Source organism: Ailuropoda melanoleuca, chromosome 12 (assembly GCF_002007445.2).
Source record: "Ailuropoda melanoleuca isolate Jingjing chromosome 12, ASM200744v2, whole genome shotgun sequence".
Lineage (NCBI taxonomy): Eukaryota > Metazoa > Chordata > Mammalia > Carnivora > Ursidae > Ailuropoda > Ailuropoda melanoleuca.
Genome location: NC_048229.1, coordinates 68,933,770 through 68,946,116, shown reverse-complemented (window position 1 = coordinate 68,946,116; position 12,347 = coordinate 68,933,770). Strand labels below are relative to the sequence as shown.

Below are 12,347 nucleotides of genomic sequence, written 5' to 3'. Positions count from 1 at the left end.
GTAATGACCAAAAGAATCTGCTGAAATGGCCATCTCTGTCAGTTCCCCAGATACTCCACCGGTCTTCTTGTCCTTGTTGAGAGACTGGCAGTGAGAGTATTTGAAAAGTCCGTCATTGTCCTTGAAGCCTCCCCAGCTTCCCTGAGCCTGCAGCCACGATCTGCTTCTGCACTGGACTGTGTCTGCAGGCTTTGCCAGGGCCAGTGCTTTCTCCTCGTTGCCCGTAGTCCACCATGGAAAAGTGAGTCACCCGAAGGATGGGACTGAAGCCAGCCATACAGAGAGAACCCAGACATCGTACCCATGGGAAGGCAAGCAGGCTGGCCACTGCTGTCTTAAAGCTTGGTTTTCTGATTTGACACAATGTTTGGGAGGAGCATACGTATGTGAGACTAGCCCTGGTCCTCGGCTAGCCTGAAGCAGGGAAATAATAGGGCAGGGAGACATCAGGACACTGGTGAATGTGTGTGGTACCTGGGCAGACTGGGGCTGGGGGAGATTTTTCCTGTACAGATTCAGCCTCAGTAAGAAGAATAACAGTTCTTCTCATGTATACATTGCTTTGTGGTGTATAAAACACACTGATGGCCATATTAACTCACTTGAACCTTGAACCCAGTGGGATAAGTGGAGTGATTATTTCTTCACTTTTCGGTGGCGGGAAGCTGTGACTTGCCCAAGGCCCCTTAGTGAGAAAGTCCGGTTTCTAGATTCATGCTCTTGGTATCACCCCACACCAGGACGGACATTCCCAGTTGCCTTGGATTAACCAAATGATCACGAGAACTGCCCCCACTTTCTTGACCAGTTCCTCCTGTCAGCCACATGAAAGGTCAAGGGTAACAGGAAGGTAACAGGCAAACAGGAAGGACCACGAAAGTCTTCACATCTAGATGTAAGGGAAGAATGAAGGGAAGGGATCATAGCTGTCCCAGTAGCAAGCACGCCCCTCACCCCTTCTTCCAAGTGGACATAGTTGGCTTGGAAGCCCTTGGCTAAATGAGGCAGCAGAGAGGTGCCAGGTCAGCCTCTTCCTTGCTCACCGCCCCCACCAGTCACTTGCTGAGCAACGCTGCGGAGACTCCACTGGTTGTTTTGTGTCGGCGAATGTCAGCACTCAGACCACGTGCATCCAAAACCTCTCTGCTCTGCATCTGTGGGTGAGCAGAGAAGCAGATAGATGTAGCCAGACGGCTCCAGGGAGACCCTCTCAGGCACCCTGGCTACGGTGAGACCCAAAAGAGCAGGTCCCTATCCCTGTGCACCTCAGGAGCCTTTGAGCACTGATTGTGCTCTCGCAGGCTGCAAGAGAGAGGTCCATTCAAGAAAGCGGGGAGGAAAATAGGGTGGAAACTGGCTAGACTGCAAGTCCGTGACTGTGGGAGTGGTGTGGTGTGTTCAGTCGGCCTGAGTCATGTTTGCACAGTGTTTCTGCTGGGGGCAGCCCTCAAGATTTAATGGTGAGTGAAAAGAAGTCAAGATAGAGAACCGGCATCCAACACAGTCTTCACTAGTCTGCGTTTTTGAAAATAAATCGGAATATATAAGAACCTGTGATATTGTGCAAGTAACCACCTTCCACCCTTTGGGCCTCTGGGTCTTCAGCTATAACGTGGGAGTAGTAAAATCTACTTTCAAGGATTGGTATAAGGAATAAATGATTGAAAATCTGTCAGTGGGGCACCTGAGTGGCTCAGTCGGTATACCGTCCAACTCTTGATCTCAGCTCGGGTCTTGATCTCAGGATCATGAGTTCAAGCCCCGCCATGGGTTCCACACCATGTGTGGAGCCTTGTTGGAAAAAAAGCAAAACCATGTGGAGCATTCTGCCAGGGCCCCACCCACGGTTAGGTCCTCAGGGTGAGGGCCGCTGCCAGGTTGGTGGTGGTGATCACCACGATGGATGGTATGAGACTCCGCCTGTTTGTATTTTCTCATTTCGTGCAGTAGATATGCACCATATTATGATCAGGAAAAGGAATTGTAGCTCTTTGATTTTCTTGTCCCTTGTCCTCTTTTCCCAAAAGAAATGGCATAAACTAAACTAAGAATTGAGGGGGGGTGGGGCGCCTGGGTGACACAGGGGTTAAGCGTCTGCCTTCGGCTCAGGGCGTGATCCCAGCGTTGTGGGATTGAGCCCCACATCAGGCTCCTCTGCTATGAGCCTGCTTCTTCCTCTCCCACTCCCCCTGCTTGTGTTCCCTCTCTTGCTGGCTTTCTCTCTGTCAAATAAATAAATAAAATCTAAAAAAAAAAAAAAAAGAATTGAGGGGGGGCAAGTTAGAGCTAGCACCACCCCAGCCCACTTCTTTCTCAGAGGCCGATGCTGCGCTGTGTCGTTCCAGGTGGCCCCAGCAGATGGCTTCTCTGACCTCGCCATGCAAGTGATGACATCTCCATCAAAGAACTACATTCTCTCTGTGATCAGTGGGAGCATCTGTATATTGTTCCTGATTGGCTTGATGTGTGGACGTATCACCAAGCGAGTAACACGAGAGCTCAAGGACAGGTAGAGCCACCTTGACCACCAGAGGAACTCCCTGTCCAGTGCCCAGTTTGTACAGCCCTCCTGTATAGTGTACCCACTCACCTCGTTCTTCTCAGAGGTGGCACCAACACCCATGTTAGAGCAGCAGCAGGTGTCCTCTGCATTGACCCGTCTCCGACTTCGCCCGTGTCTGTGGTGCCCTTCTCCTCCTCAACCATTTTGTGCAGCAGCAGCAGCAGCTGGCCGCTTTGGTTATTGCCTGTGTTGGCAAATTTGGGTTTACCTGCCCGTAGACAAGTCTCTCTCATACCAATGGAACTACCAGTACTTCCAGAACCAACTTACCTGACCTGCAACTCTAATGATTTTTTTTTTAAAAAACCAAAAAAAAGAAAAAAAAGAAATTTTTAAAGAAAGAAAAAAACGTATATAGTAACACATCTTCTCCAGGCTTGATTTGGGCAATGGGGTTATTTCTTCTGTGTGACTGTAAAATGAGGGCAGGACTTTAGGGGAAAACACACCACCCAATATGTTATTACTGGGATGTCTTGCTCATTTCTCAAAAGCACCTTTGGACCATGTGGGGGCCGTGGACTTCACCGAGGAGTGGGAAACCACTAACCAGCCTGCTTTGGGTCTTGTTTTCTTCTGCTGAAACAGTGATGCCTTCCAGTTCCCACCTTAATAGAGCCGCTGCTGGTCAAGACCCCAAGGCCATGAGTATTTCTATGATCTCCTCATTTCAGTGAAGTAAAGCAAGTATGAGCTTCCGTAGGCCAAGGGCAAATGGGTTGGGGAGGAGATCAGAAGGATGTGAAGCTGGTCAGTCATTTGATCTGCACCGATAGGCTGGACCGAGTCCCAAGGAGCAGGATCCCAGGCATATTCCTCCTCCAGGCTAGCACAGGACTCCGTCACGTTTGGATTGACCCTCCTGGGGGATAGCTGTTATTTTAGAAAGCCTGCGGGAGGCATTGACTACAGCACGGGAGGGAGCTCAGGCCAGGAAGGAGGGGCAGGGTTTGGTTCACTTTGCTTTATGTTTCAGGCAACAATGCAGGTCAGAGACGGTGGCTTGTAAAGATTTAGTGTGGTCTCAGGGTCTGACTGGCCGTCCAACCTGACCCTTGTGTGGGCTCAAGGCCACCTTCCCAGACAAGTTCCCTTATACCTCTTTGTGGAGAGGACTTGGAAAGTTACTATGTTAAAAGATGGAGCCTATTCTCTGTGTTTTTTTTTTCCTTTCTGTCCATTTGCTGTGTACATCCACTGTAGTCGGCATTGACTAAACGTTGTACTTTGATGATTCATCAGTCTTTCCAGAATCTGAGCTTTATGGAAGCAGTCTTCCTGGCCGTCCTCCCTCGTCCCTCCAGTGTGGGATGACAGGTTTGGAGTATCAAGGGGAGGGATGCAGGCCTCAGGGTGCAACTGGGCACACCTTGGTTTGACTTTGGGGCATGGAGTTACGGTGGCTGCATAAGAGGGTGGCGTGTACAGTAGGAGATATATTTATATAATATATATTTTATTAACCTGTTAGACGTCCACAGAGTATTATAAATCACGTGCCTAAAACTGTCCACATAGACCATGGCACCCTTCCTTGCCCTGCCCCTCCTTTGCCACCGTCCACATGGGCTGCAGGACCTACGCAATATTTGTCTCCCCTGAAATGTGTTTGATATGAAGTGGGTCAGTGTGTGGATCAGTTGGTTCAAATTACTCCTTGTCTAATCTGACTGACATATATTTGAATACTGTGGTTTTCTTCTTTTGCTTGTTGCTACCCTTCCTGGAGGCAGTGAGGTCCAGGAGCCACCTCTGTCCCCCTGCCTAGGGTGCTTCAAATCACCAAGGGAAACTGCTAAGCTGCTTGGTGCCCTCAGTCCTGCTCTTAGGGTCTTCCTGATTCTCAGCACCTGTCCTGGGATTCTTCAGTCTCATAAAACTTGAAACTCTTGGAGTCCGGCAACAGCACCCTACTATCACCATTGTGGGACTGAATTGGGCTGGTCCAGATGGTCCACCTCCAGGAGTCCCCACCTGGGCTGTGGGAGCTTGGGAATGATAGCTGGGGATGTCATCTAAACGTAGGCCCTCACCAATGTGTCTGGCATGGTTTACAGGATAGAATAAACATTCACCATTTGGTGAGTGTGCGGGTGCCGCTTTCCATCTGTACATTCTCCCTCCCAGTGTATGTAAAACATCTCCATAGTTTAATGTGTCTTGACATTTTGGGTTTGTCTTAGTTGTCTGCAGCAAATCTGGAAGCTTGAAAAGGAGTTTGATTCTTGAAACATTTGTCATCCTTAGAAATAGAATAAAATGGATAATTCTGCCAGTATTTTCAGTTGCTTGTTGCTAGAAAGCATTTCACCATCCTGCTTGGAATAGTTTCAGGTGACTGGTTCTTGAGAGTCCCAGGTAGTGTCCTGAGCAGTTTTCTACCTCCACGGAGCCCCGCACCATCAGAACCTGCAGCTTAACTGTATCCATTCTGTCCCTCCTTTGGTGGAACCACACAGGTTCTGGGCCTCATGGATTACTGGCCTTACGGGTCAGTTGTGGTTAAATCAGCTAGTCAAGAGTTAGTCAAGAAGAGGAAACCATGGCCCTAGTGGAGGAGCCGATGATGGACCTTGTCCTTATCTCTTCTAGTGTCTAGCCCATGGACAATAACAAGCAAACGGTAAGGGGTGGGGGGTTCCAAGGTCAAGGCTTCAGGCACTTGCTGAAAATTACAGTAGCCAGGTAACTCATCTGGCCTTGTCAGCTCACTCCGGTGTCTCCGGGAGTCTTACTTAGTGTGCTTCACGATGCTCGAGAGCTGCCAGGAGGTTACTGTCCTAGGCTGGAGGCCCTGCAGTACAGGAAATCAGAAATGCAGGCAGGAAATCAGAGCTGGAGGCCAGATCCAAGGTTTTCTGACTCTCAGGCTGAGAATTTGAGTCTCTCACAGAAGGTTAGCTCTGGAAGTGAGACCTTTACCCTGGTGCGTCCCTGGCCTCCCTCTACTCTTGCTGCTGCCGCAAGAAAAGTCCCCTAGCAAGATGTGCTGAGGTGGGGGCAGAGTGAAGGCTCAGGTTAACTCCAGCAGGAAAGCCTTCCTCCTCTGCATTCCCTGAAGACCCTCTGGCTGCCACTCCCAGTTCTGTGGGTCCAGTCAGCTTGTTCGGAGCCAGCCCATCCTTGGAAGCCAGGGTACTCGGCAGGCATTGGCTTGAATTCCCTGCAGGCCTCTGCTGTCTCATATCCTACACTTCCTTTTCTGGGGGAGAGTGAGCAGCTCTTCCCGGGGTGGGGGGCATTCTGCTTTCCCAGAAGGGGTAACAGAATGATCAGATTTCACATCCTCCCATTTCCTGAAGTCACGTAATAAAAGAATCCAATAGTAAAGAGGTCTGTATTATCCATTTACATATCATCAAAGTAGAAACAAACTTATGTGCTGATTTCCCTCTATTTTCCCAAGAGAAGATTCACTCTCACGTGTGACTTCTGGAAATGTCTCCCATCCTCCCCACCTCCAGGCCGTGGTATAGCTTCTCTCCCAAAGACCCCCACTGTAGTGAGTCACCCAGGGAGAGGTGGATTGCTTCAGGGGGCCTCCTTACTTTGCTGGTCTCAAGTTCTTCTGAGAAAAAGCTTTCGTTTCCTGTTTCTTCCCCTCCCCCACCAAAAACTACCCACACTCAGAGTACAGCTTAGGTTAAGTGAGCCAGTAACGGAGGCCACGACGCCAGTCAGCCCAGCCTGACACGTTCAACCTAAATTTTGCCATAGAACAAAGAAGAGGGCTTTTTGAATTGTGTTGTTTAGGTGTATAGTATTTGTATTTCACATTCTTTGGAATTTGAGAAACCTGAAAGATCCCTTTTATTTCTCACCATTTGGGCAGCACCTGCATCGCTTTATCAAGTGCGGCACTCCAGTGCCCTGAGTTTCTCCTGGGCCTTCAGGGACTCCTCTCTCTCTTCACCTCTTCTCCTCTGGTTTCCGATTCCCAAGGGCCATGGGGCCAGACCTGATGTTCTGGCTTGCCTCTATCTTTCTTACTGTCTCCCTCTCTCATCTGTCTTTGGTCGGCCATCTCTCTAGTACTCTCCTCTTGGTCCTCCTCTCCATTAGGACCAGGGTCACATGTTAGGGCAGTCGAGTTCGAAGGTGAGGCCCCCTTCCTGCCCCGACCTCAGATGAGAGACAAGTCATACAAAACCAGACTGACTCTTCAGAGTGACCAGGTTCCCTGAGCCATCTAGTGAGGTCACTATGGAGACCCAGGGACTGTTTGTCATCCGGAGCACAAGGTGGGACTGTCTGCTTGGGCTGGTGGTGACTGGATCCTAATGATGGTTTCCTGTCCTTCCGCCTTCCCAAGATCTGTCACCACACACTGGTGGGAATGTTGGGATACAGGCAGTAGAGAAACCTCCCTAGGCAAGGAGAAAATTCAGATAGTGCCTATATATTATGTTTTTGCCTTCCCCATCATGGAATCGATACCTGGACCCCAGAGCCCAGCAGGCCCTATGCCAGAGCCGGGGAGGCAGGAGCGGGCCCCCAGGGCAGGCTGCGGCATGTGGGCTGGAGTGGCCACGGCAGAGCCGAGCCCCCAGCAGGCTTCCTGAGCAGCTCCTCCCGGCTCGGCATGCCCAGGTCAGTCCAAGCAGGAAAACAGACTGAACAGCAGATGCTGTGTGAGATCTTAGGTCTTGAACTTTTTTTTTTTTTTTTTAAGAAAGAGAAAAAGTAAAATTAACAAGCCTCTTTTGTAAATGATTTTTCTTTCTATGTATAAAATCCCGGCAGTTCCTTGTTTTTACATGTTCATGCTGTGTAATTTTGAGATGTTACCGAGATCCTGAACATAATGTGCATTTTTTTCTGTACAGATGAAATGGGAGAATTTAATAAAGAGTTTGCAGGTTTTTACTCGTGAAATCTTCTCTGGTGACTGGGAGGACACCCCCCGCCCCCCGCCCCCCCCACCGAACCTGCTCTGCCAGGAGCAGCCGCACAGCTGTGCGCACTGACTGAACTTGGTGCTGACTCGCCGCTGGACTCGCTGGTGTCCTTTGTCTCCTCGGCTGAGAAGGTCAAGCAGAGTAGGACATAGGACCTTTAGAGAAGAGCTGGAGGCCAGATCCAAGGTTTTCTGACTCTCAGGCTGAGGTGTTGGGAATTATTCACTTGAGGGATGTTTTTAAGGCACGGCCTCTGGCTCCTTCTCCTTACAGAAGGCACACGTAGATGGCCCCGGTGTCTAGTGGCCACCTTCCCACTGGGGCCAGAACTAGGCTGTATTTCTTCTCTGTGCCCCACCAGGTTCCTGTTGGTCAGCCCTTGCCTCCCCATCCCAATAACCTGGTCCCAGGGCCAGTGACCTCTGTGACACCCTTCCTGAGCCTTCTGCCTCCTCCACTGTTAGCAAAGCTAATTTGCATTGGGGTATTACAAAGTCCCCGCTTAAGGAGTTGGCATGATAGGAAGGATTTCTCAAAGTAGATATGTGTGTACCAGGATTCAAGTGCTGGGTTGCCCAGTGTGAGAGGACTGAGGGGTCCTGGGACCAGGGTTTCTTCTCAGAACTCCTCAGATCCATTTTCGGCAGGTGCCACATAGTTGTAGCATGGAGGCTGGGAGAAGGTGAAGTGTAGAAGAAAGGAGGAAGAGGGCTTGGGGCCTTTGAGCCCCAACTACAAACACTACGTAGGGAGCTCTGGGAGGCCAGCACCCTGAATGAGAGGAGTCTGGGGCCAGATGCTCTAGAGAGTCCTGGAGAGGCTCCCCTCTGAGGTGTAAGCATGGGAAATGAGATGCCAGGTGAGGCTGCTCGTCGCTGGTATTCCCACAGAGGAGAAGTGGGTTACCTTGCCTTGCTGCACTTGGCCTCTCGAGGGGACACTACAGCAGTCATGGGGACCATGCTGCCTTAGCCATCTCTGAATGAATCCCCCTACTGTTAAATTCTGTGTGATCTTTCTGTTAAAAGATCCTTGACCAACTTCAATCCTCAGAGGCGTTTGGCATTTGTTCTCAAAAGGGGGTAAGAGGGGCGCCTGGGTGGCTCAGTCGGTTAAGCATCTGCCTTTGGCTCAGCTCATGCAGGGATCCTGCTTCTCCCTCTCCTGCTCCCTGTGTTCTCCCCCCGCCAAATAAGTAAATAAGATCTTTTAAAAAGGGGGGGGTAAGAATGAAAGGATTTTAACCAAAAAGGGGAGAACCTTAGATACCCAACTCTCAACTAGATGAAGAAGTGAGAGAGGGTGGGTGTGACCTCGCTTTCTTAGCAGCAAAACATGATTGTCTGCCATTTGTGTTTCCCTCTGACTAGCCAGATTGGCTTTAGGACCTGTATAACCATCACGCTTCAGGCTAGGGTGGCTGCCCTGTCCCCCAGAGTGTGCCGACCCTGGACAGGCATCCCCTGGGAGCTGTTGGCCTTGGTCCTGGGATCCCCCCTCCCTTGCCCAGAACAACCAACAGCACAGCAGTATCTTCTCAAATATCCTGTATTTAGGGAGAAATTTGGACAGTCTGGGGGGAAAAAGGGGACCCGCGAGGTAATGAAAGGCAGCGGACTAGGAGGAAGCTGGCTGGAGCAAGGAGGGAGGGTCTGGTGCACGGGCAGCCCCTCAGAGGATGTGGAATCCGTTGTGGCTCTGCCCCTTGCGCACTGGGGCCCTGGCAGGAGGGCCCTTTCTGCCCACCTGCACCCTGGAACCGAGGGCTGCTCCTTGACCCTCTTGGGTAAGTGGCTCCATGGGGTGGGCCCAATGGCAGCGATTCCTCCAGAGGGCAGCCAAAATCAGGCCATAGATGAGAGCTGCACCCAGCAGTCCCAGGTAGCAGTAGGCGGCGGCAGTGAGGGTCTGTTCCAGCTCCACTGCGAGGGAAATGGGCACAGGGCAAAAGTCAGACCTGCCCAGCCTTCTGACACTGCATTGTCTGGTTTTCTCCCTGCCACTGCCTCCTTCTGAAGAGCTCTCTCTGGCTCACTTGATTCTCCCTGAGATGGTATTACTCCCCATTTTTACACGTAAAAAAGTTAGACTTAAGATCTGTAAGGGCAAAGACGGTTTGGACTGGGGATGGTAGATCAGTGGGTGGATCTGAGGCCAAGAGAAGGTGAAAGACTCACCCAACAGGCCACAGAGAGTTGAGGGTGGAATTGGGACTAGACCCGGGTGCTCGTAACTGGGTCTACACCCTTTCCAGCCAGAATCTGAGGGCTCAGTTCTGACTCTGCATTGTCTGTGGGAGCTTCCCAGACCCTCCTGCAGGAGAGCCCCTCTGCTGTCTGCACTCCTGAATATCCCGTGTTCCTGTCCTAAAACACTTAGGGCAGTTTTTCTTGCATTTTAAACATTGGTTCAGTATATGGCCTACCCTTCTAGACTTAATAATGTTCAGACTATTGGCAGTCATCTCTCTGACCTGGGAAAAACTTAATACTCCATAAATGCTTGCTAAGTAGATTGTTGATGGTGAAAAGTCATGGCTTTGCCACCTAGGGGGTCCAGGTTCCAGGTCAGTGTCTGGGGGTCCATACCTAGACGAGTGTGTCCACTCTTCTCATGAGTCTCATTCCAGTTCTCCGGTTCTAGCCGCCTTCTACACCCTGGAACAGAGCAGATGCCCTTCAAATAGCTTCCCTCTGCTGTATCCCCCAAAGGAAATAGAGGCATTCACCAGAAGAGAACGCAGAAGCCAGGAGTGACGGAGTGGGTATTTGGGCTTTGGGGATAGCTGGTCCCACAACATCATTGCATAGGCTCCAAAGCCACATCTAGGCTTCACCCAGAAGCTGGGGCAGAGCCAAGGGTTCTTTGTCACACATACAGTGCCTATCTTGACCTTCAGTTTGCCAGGGGGGAACTGATGTCAGTGTTCCAGGTGGTTACCTCACGAAGACTGGAGCACACCCCCTAGGTCCTCTGTTCTCACCTTGGCTGCAGGGCAGGGGCAGCACAACTTCTGAGACTCCGGTCTGGTGCAAGCCTCGGCAAGTCACAGACATTCCTGCCACCTCCTGACTCAGCTGCAGCCAGCTGACCACAGGATCCCCACCTCCTCCAGTGGAGTCCTCTTCCTCCTGATACCGGCCATTCAGGACCCAGGAGACCCTCAGAGGGTCAGGGTTGTGTCCTAGGGCCACACAAAGTACATGGAAGGGAGGGCCAGAGGCTGGGACGAACAGGCTCAGCTCAGGTGGCTGGAAAGCTGAGGATTGCATCTTAGCTGCAGGGAATGAAGGGAAGAAGGATGTTACCCAATACCACCAGCCTCTTCCAAACTCATAGTCCTACTGCATCTCCTTCCTTCTGGGGTCTCTGGAGATACTTCTTCCCTTCCTCTATGGCCTTCCCTTGCCTTTCTCGGAATCTGCTTTCTCCCACAGCTAGCCTTCTGGCCAGAATATGAGCTCTGAGCTTGTCTCTGCCACATACTTTTCAACCTCTGGACCTCCAGTATCCTTCCTACAGAGCAAGGGAAGGGAATGGACTTAATGTTCTTGATTAAGCTTCCCCTCCCAGGCCTAAAAGTCTGGGCCTAAGGTGTCTATGTCCATCCTCAAATGCTCCCAGTAGATTCCACCATCCAGAAGCATGAGCCTTTTCTTTGCTGGCAGTCTAGTCTTCTGAACCTTCCTTCTCTTCCCCTCATCCCTACTAACCAAGGCTTCCTCCACAGGGGCTCCACCACCTACACCTTTCTGTCTCCTGCCACCCACTCCACTGCAGTCTTCTTACACACTCAGGTCACCAGGTCCCTACACTCTTAGACTCACCCTGATAGAGCAGACGGGTACCTTCTCCAAAGACATACTGGCCTGAAAACCACAGGGCACAGTAGTAGGTGCCCTCATCAGCAGGGCTGGCATTGCCCACGGTAAGGAGTGCGGCATTCTTGGCTGGGTCCATCTCTGCCAGGAAACGAGGATTCACACCCAAACCATAGGTTGGGGGAATCCCTTCTCGCTGACTCAGCAGGAAGGTGGGGCCACTCCCCATCAGCTGCTGGTACCAAGACAAGACATGAGCTGTGGCAGGGCTGCCCTGCACCACACACCAGATCTGTGGATTGCCTTGTCCACTCACCACAGAAGACTGAGGCTGGAACAGAGAGGGCTGGGAGACCTCTGAGGAACCTGAAGAGGCAGAGAATATAGTGACCTACTTGAAGCAACTCAGCAGTCATTTCTTAGACACTGTCAGCGCAGCCCAGTGTATAGTCCTACTAGAGGGCCATTTGACGATACCTTTCAAAATGGCAAATCATACTCTGTGATCTGGCAATTTTATTTCCATAAATTTATCTTACAGAGATAATTGAACTCATGTATATTGGTATACCTACAAAGATTATTACAGTACTCATTATAATAACGAGAAAATAAGTATAATTAGAAGAGAGGTTAAATTTTTAAACAAGACACCCATATGATGCAATACTCTGCAGCCCCCAAAAAGGAAAATGTAGAAATTTCACTTCTGGGTAGGATGGAGTAGTTGGCAGCCAAATAATGTTCCCAGTGAAAATAACTAAAAAAGCCTGAGAAACAGGCGATATTTCAAGTTTAAGAGAGTTACAGAAGCAACAGTGGCCAGAAGGGATGAGGTTGTGGAGAAGGGAGAACCGTGGAGATGCAAAGTGACAATTCCCAGCCACTTGCATTTGCTGACTCTGGCAAGAGGCTGAGGATCCAGGTTTTCCCCAGGCAGACAAGAGAAATTAGCAGAGGTTTTTATAGTTTCATAGGCTGGAGTGACAAAATTGAAGGCTTGAGAAGACTCAAAGTTCAGTTTTCATGCCATTTACTGAAGTCTGAAATTTTACAAGATGGGAA

General features: G+C 50.5%; 2 protein-coding genes across 3 annotated transcripts in view; one reads left to right on the top strand and one right to left on the bottom strand.

Annotated features, from left to right (window-relative positions):
• GLG1 (golgi glycoprotein 1) overlaps window positions 1-7,438 on the top strand; it is a 153,319-nt gene extending 145,881 nt beyond the window's left edge. The window contains exons 26-27 of one of the 2 annotated variants that reach the window (XM_034638920.1): window positions 2,346-2,509; window positions 3,540-7,438. In XM_034638920.1, coding sequence (XP_034494811.1) covers window positions 2,346-2,509; window positions 3,540-3,615 — 240 coding nt within the window. In that variant the 3' untranslated portion in view covers window positions 3,616-7,438. Of the gene's footprint in view, window positions 1-2,345 lie in introns of both variants that reach the window. The other variant, XM_011234689.3, reaches the window with a different exon arrangement.
• Window positions 7,439-9,045: 1,607 nt separating this feature from the next.
• On the bottom strand, window positions 9,046-11,920 carry LOC117795226 (immunoglobulin alpha-2 heavy chain-like). The gene is made up of 4 exons (XM_034638921.1): window positions 11,289-11,920; window positions 10,445-10,738; window positions 10,050-10,118; window positions 9,046-9,383 (listed from the first exon to the last, which is right to left on the bottom strand). The coding sequence occupies exons 1-4, from the start codon at window positions 11,509-11,511 to the stop codon at window positions 9,133-9,135; spliced, it is 837 nt and encodes a 278-aa protein (XP_034494812.1). The 5' UTR covers window positions 11,512-11,920; the 3' UTR covers window positions 9,046-9,132.
• Window positions 11,921-12,347: the final 427 nt, after the last annotated feature.